Consider the following 6,772-nt stretch of genomic DNA (forward strand, 5'->3'; position numbering starts at 1 on the left):
TCTTTCCCTCACTTGTTTACTTTGTATAAATGTTGATTGTCATTGAGGGTAGCTCATCATTACACCACAAATTTAATTGTGCTTGTTCTTTTTTAGGTGTATGTTGTGGTGGGGATTGCAGCACTGGTGTGCACTGGCTTAGTGATAATGCTCATTATTCTGAAATTTGGAAGACACTCTAAGTTTGGGATGAAAGGTAAGAAGGGATTCTTTTATTACTTTCCTCATAGGAGTTCTTTTTATCATGGGTTATAGTAGCATATATCATAGAATTGTGGTTTCTGAATGATGAAGTTTAGCTAGAAAAAATGTCATCACACACATTATTTCATTTTTTGGCAAGTAAATAAGGAGAGAGGCAGAAAAATACAGAAATAAAGGGCCTTGGACCAAAACTGTGTTCCAATGTGTTTGGTACTGTCCAGGTTTTTGCAGCCTAATTCAATAAAGCCAAAGTTTGGGATGAAAGGTAAGAAGGTATTATACAGTACAGGTGGACAAAAATCTGGTCCTGTTTAAGAAAAGAAACTTACTTTGATGTGCAGTTCTGGAAACTTATCTATACTACATATAGCAGGTCATTCCAAATACCATTCAAGGTTCCCTCTGATGTTGGATCCAGCAATAAACCACAACAAAAGGAGGTACCCCTGCAAGTACCACATCATCAAGTTAGGCCTTATGAACTAAATACCTCTTCTAGATCCTGGGGATGTCCTAGGAAATTGTATTTTTGAAACAGCTGTCTGAGAGGTGACAAGAGCACACATCCACCTGGAGAGTGAAATTCTGGACTTTTTATTTTATATTTTTTGGTGCAGTAGCACTCCATGTACCATGATATTTTCTGCTTGTATGCAAACATGTTAGAGGAATTATAGCTCAAAAAGACCCTTATAATCTTAGTGGGAGAATAGACTATTAGTGAGTATTTTACCCTGAACCAAAGGATGTACTGCAGAGGGTCTCTGGTAACAGAGGTAAGTCCTAGCAAGTTAGGCTTCCTGTCTCCTTATTTCTGTCCTATGATTTCTCCTGCCCATATCACTAATATCTTTCATAGTCCTATAAAGTCTTACTTATGGCATGTATCTTACTGGTTCTGTCTGTACCATGACATTGTGTTTTATTTAGATTTTTGTCTTATTTCTCAGTGGACTTGGGGATTCTTTACAGGGGAGAATTCCTGGAGTGGATGAGATTTAGGTAGGGCAGAACTGTGGCTGGGCCAACATAGACAAAAAACCTCTTGCTCCCCTTTACCCAACAACTCATTCTTTAGCCTTGGGAATCATTGTGAGTGGCAGAAAATGGGTAGTATGAAAGATGTGGGAAGGCATTTTGGAAATTTTGGGAACAGCTGCAATATTTAGGTCAAAGGCCCCCAAAAATTGTAGAGGCCTGAAAGATGACTTACAGAAGTGGGGACCAACCATTTTGACAGGTATGCCACAAATTAAGTCCCATGCTCTCCCAAATGCCACTCCAATCTCCTTTCCCATCAGATCTGCTGCTCTGCTTTCTGCTCCCTGCCCAATCTGCTGCTTTTCTTTCTTCTCTCTGCCATATCTTCCACTGTGTTGGCAGCTGTCCCCACCATGATCTGCCATGCCATGCAGGCAGTCTGCCTGTACCACTTGTGGCACATGTGCTGCAGTTTGGCTACCTTTGCTTACCCTTTCTTTAAGACTTAAAGGACTGGGGTTATACTGGAAGAGAAGAAGAAGGTGGAAGCCAAAGTGCAGGGGAGGGGTGGTGGGATATCATTGACATTTGGGCCCTAAATTAACTTTTAAATACCATACTAGTGGCTTACGAAGTTCTTTATTAGAAAGTAAAATCTCCCCACTGGAAGAAATATAGAAGTTTTATTCTTCACTTTCCAGGCAGCTTTTCTGTCAATGAATTTGTATTGATAAATTATCCTTGGTTATGATTAATTAGTATTAGGTACAAATAACCCTTTGCATCCAAACCTAAATTTACCGGCATGAACCAGTCTCTAGCTTAGAGTTCCAGAGACCTTTTTTAGAAGTATCATCATCAACATCATCAGTGTTTTTATTTGTTTTATAGTAGGTGTGGAAAAAACACTGCTATAAGATGGATAGATAACTGGCTCAATAGCTCAAGCAAAGGATAATTATCAATGGGTCCATGTCAGAATGGCAGGACGTTTTAAGTAGAGTCCCACAGGGATCTGCCCAGGCCCCAGTGCTGTTCAACGTGTTTATTAATGATTTGGATGCTGGCATAGAAAGCTTCTTGAGCAAAACTGGGAAGGATTGTGAACATGTTGGAGGATGTGAGTCCAATTCATAAGGATCTCAGCAGATTGGAAAATTGAGCTTAAAGCTAAAAGGAAGAAGTTAATTGAAGACAAATGCAAGGTGCTACAACTTGGGAAGAATAATCTAAAACAAAAATATAAAATGGATGACACCTGGCTTGATGACAACCTTATGAAAAAGGGTCTGGGACTTTTGATAGATCACTGGCTCAATATGAGCCTTCAGTCTGATGCAGCCGCACAAAAGGCGGATGCGGTTTTGAGATGCATCAATAGAATCATGGGGTGCAAGATATGGGAGGTGACAGTGCCTCTCTACTTGGCATTAGTTAGGCCTCATCTAGAGTATTGTGTGAAGTTCTGGGCTCCCCATTTTAAAAAGGAAGTGGAGAAGTTAGAGAGTGTCCAGAGATAGACAACAAAAATGATAAAGAGCTTGGAAAGCATGAGAAGAGACTGAAGGAGCTAGGTGTGTTCAGCTTGTGGAAAAGGCACTTTAGAGGGGACATGATAGTAGTCTTCAAATACTTGAAGAGCTGCCATAAAGAAGCAGAAAAGCACCTTTTCTCTGTGGCTGCAGAGAGGAGAACACAGAACAATGGTTGGAAGTTGCAGCCAAGTAAGTTTAGATTGAATATCCAAAAAAACTACTTCACATTTAGAACAGTGAGGCAGTGGGATAGACTGCCTAGGGAAGTTTTGGCATTGCCCATCACTGGAGGTGTTCAAGAAGTTGAACAGCAGCTGGTCAGGGCTTGGTATTTCCCATGCTTCTGGGCTTTGTTGGTTCACCCTGACCCCCTTTTCTACTACATGTCAGGTGTTTTTAACTCTCCCTCAGAGGCATTGAGTGTTAGCTACAGCCCAGGCTGGGGACTTTAACTGAGGTGCACCAGTGCTCCTACTGGGACCAAGGAAGCTAGGGGTTTTGTCTCTCTTCTCAGGGTTAGACTGATCACCATATTTGGGGTCAGGAAGGAATTTTAGCTCATGGTTACATTGGTATGGACTATGGGAGAGGTTTGCCTTCCTCTTTAGTTGGGGGCATGGCCCCCTGGCTACCCAGGATCTCTTGAGCATACATTGACATTTCACAGAAGCAGGATATTGGCCACCACAGTTCCCCTGCTTTACCTGTGGCAGGTTAGGGTGTTAAGTTTATGTTGCATCGGGGTTGACAGTAGTCTTCTGACCTCTGGAGGTCCCTTCCAGCTCTACTTCTCTATGATTCTGTGATTCTGTGAAGACTTAGATGCCCCATTTTGGGATCAGGTCAGCAATATGCTAGATACTGTAAATGTATGAGAACTCTAAATAAACCTATTTCTACCGAAAAGCTTGAAACAAGGGTATGATGAAAGACAATAGGAAAAGGTAAACAAGTTGGGGTGTGAGAAAAACAGGTAATATTCAATCCTTTTAGTACATGCTTTTAGTAGGGAAGAAGAGAGAATATTCAGTTTCTTGTAGAAAATATCTATTAAAAATGGTGAATCTTCCATTCAACCAAAGTAATGCTCCAAAAAGATGTGCGAACACTTTGCATTCATGAGGGGGGAGCTTCCTGTATTATTTAGATCAGTGGTACACACAGAGCTTTTATTTTTTTAATGTTGAGATAATAATATAATAATACAACTACCTTAATCATCTTCTCATTAAACATTCCCCTACCCTTTCTCAAACAGTATCCAAGGCAGAAAATAAAAAGAACCTAAGCAGGCCAGGCAGTAAAGAACAGTTAACAGTGCTTTCCATTGTATCTGTCCTCTGCAAAGGAGTGAAACCTCCTTCCACTAGAATGCGAGAAATACATGTCAGAGGTAAAATGGAGTGGGAACTCTAAAGACAATAACTCTACTTGCAATAACGCTGTGCAAGGAGTGCGGCTGTGTATGTATCCTTGATTATGGCATGTATCTGCAGCATCATAGTCAAAGAATAAGTTGTATGGTTAGGACCAAAGGTGATACTACCCTTCCCATAAAGGGGAGAATGGGTAAGATAGTACATAGTGGGGCAGAACAAGTGACTACTGAAGGGAACATGTGCTGAACAATTGCAAAGACTCTGCTCAACTCACGCCTTGTCTTCCAGGCATGGCTGTGCCTGTTTCATGTGCAGTGCCTCTGTGCATTCCCATTGCCAGGGTTCTTTCCTTGTATATAGCCTGAACCATAGGCTATAGCTTAAAGTAGGAGTGGGTTATTATTTTGGCTGGAGGGACACTTAACGAGTTTTTGTGTTATTGACTGCTGCACACGTAAAATTAATGGTGATAATATTTTAACAAATTTTAGATGCAAAACAAATCATATGCTAAAAATCAAATATCTTCTATAAACTATTTTAATTTAATTTAAGAAAATAATTCTTGTTCTGATATATATGTTTTTGAGTAGTGTATATAGAGGTAAGACACTCGGCCAAGGGAGGATGCCTCCACCTTCAGCAGAGCCCTGACACCAACCAGCCACCCCCAAATCACAAAGGAACTCCTGCCTCAGCCTGCACCCTGACATACCTCCCAAGAGCCACCTGCCCCCATGTCTTCCTGTCCACCCTTGCACCCACAAAGCCTGGGAAAGCTCAACAGCCCCCTCCAGCCTGCCCCAGCTGCCTGCCAGGGCTATGCAGGCTGCGCCTACCTACATTCTGGGGGGTCCCCCTTCCCCAAGAGGAGACCCTGACCCAGGGTGCTGCAGGCAGCCTTACCTGGGCAGACAGGATGGGAGTCATACTGGCTGCTGCCAGGCAATGGTAGGTGGCTAGGTTGGCTTGTGGAGTTGCACAGGGCAAGACAGGAGGCAGGGATGGGGTCAGGACCTGGGCTTCACCTGCTAGGAAGTGCTGAGGAAGCTCTGCAGCCTCTGGGCACAGGTGCAAGGTGCCTACTACATGGTCCTAGCACCCAGGGTAGACCATGGGTAATGAGCAGATAGGGCTGCTTGCACCAGCATTCTCCACAGTGCTAGAGACCAGATCCAGAGCTACTGCCTGCACTGCCCACCTGTGGGCTAGATAGAATCAGTTGGTGGGCTGTATATTGGTTAGTCTATGTCTAGACATGTCAAAAGTTGTATAAAATATACTTCTACTGCATTTAGTCTTTTCATGCCAACTTTATATAACTTGGTACTGATGGTAGATATGAAGGGTTTTGTGTTATTTTGTTAACTCTCTAGCAATATGACGCTGCTGTAAAATAGATGAAAAAATAGATTTGAAAACAGAGCAGATAAAAAATGAAGTAGATTCCAGTTAAGTTTGGGCTTTGTGTTGAATCGTACGCAGCTGATCTCTCTACTTGTTTCTCCCAAGAGAAGTCTTATACTTTGATAGCACTGCATTCAGTAAATGTGACTGATAACATTGACCAAACCTGTTTGTGTCTGTCCTTCTGTTTGCCATACGTTGTCTTGTAAAGACCATTCTCTTCTGTGGATGGCTGTGAATGTGAGCGCTTTTGTCCTAGCCTTTAGTTTTCCTGGATCTGAAAGAACTGTGGCCTTTGGTCACTCATGAGGAAGGGTTGCAGTGTAGCTGTAGAAAGCTTTTATTAATATCTTATGTTCATCAGGTTCTGCGGGCTGCTTTCATGCAATGTCTTGGCATATGTGCTTGCTTAAGGATGTGAAAATGCTTCTGTTGGACATTTGGTGAGGGCTGCCAACACATCTCCCCATCCAGTGTGTATATCTAGCTATATTCAGCTCATAAAACTGGGAGAGTGAAAGGGAACTGGAGAAGATGGGGCAGGAACTGGTCCTCTCCTCTTTCTCAAGGGAGGATTTCCAGAAGAATCCTTCCAGGCTCCTGAAATTCTGTGTTTTACTTGCACTGTTGGAAAGGACAGGCAAATAAAGTGACCAGGTAGGAAATAACCCCATTCTTATTTTGCAAAGTCTGATAAATATCAAGGTGATAATAGGAGAGAATGGGAAGACAAGGAAGAACTCTCTGATGGCATTCAGTGATCTGGCAAAACCTAGAAGTTTAGGTTTGAAGCAGAATTAGATTCAGATAATATTACAAAATGACTTGATAGTTTGAAGGTTTTGATTTTTTCTTTTTTTCATTTTTGTTTTTTTTACAAACAAGGGGGAGTTGTTTAGTAACAAGAAACAAGATCACAGTAAGACAAAGAAATGTCCACATCTGAGAGATAATGACTGGACTCTTTACTTTTTAAGAATCTTAGCAGGGGGTGGGAAATGGAGAAAAATATATCACAATAGCTTTGTAATAGAGGCAAACTGAGCTGTTGTAGATTTTATTGGAACCAGAAAGGAAAAGAAATCCCCAATCCCCTTACCTCCTTTTAAGAAAATAACAAATAGAATATGACAGAACTTGAAAGAAGCATATGTATGTCTAATTCCTTTGGGTTTTAAGGGGGGGGTGTGTGTGCGCGCGCTAGCACTTTAAATGTTGTGGTATAATCCAAAGAAAAAGGAACAAATTGATTCTGAAATTGCCATT

The 6,772-nt window shown here is 41.7% G+C and overlaps 1 protein-coding gene across 1 annotated transcript in view; it reads left to right on the forward strand.

Moving 5' to 3' along the window:
• Window positions 1-6,772, forward strand: part of LOC102372380 (BDNF/NT-3 growth factors receptor) — a 128,908-nt gene that overhangs the window by 76,795 nt on the left and 45,341 nt on the right. The window contains exon 11 of the mRNA XM_006022305.2: window positions 97-196. Coding sequence (XP_006022367.1) covers window positions 97-196 — 100 coding nt within the window. The remainder of the gene's footprint in view (window positions 1-96; window positions 197-6,772) is intronic.

This window comes from Alligator sinensis, unplaced genomic scaffold, assembly GCF_000455745.1.
Source record: "Alligator sinensis unplaced genomic scaffold, ASM45574v1 scaffold226_1, whole genome shotgun sequence".
Lineage (NCBI taxonomy): Eukaryota > Metazoa > Chordata > Crocodylia > Alligatoridae > Alligator > Alligator sinensis.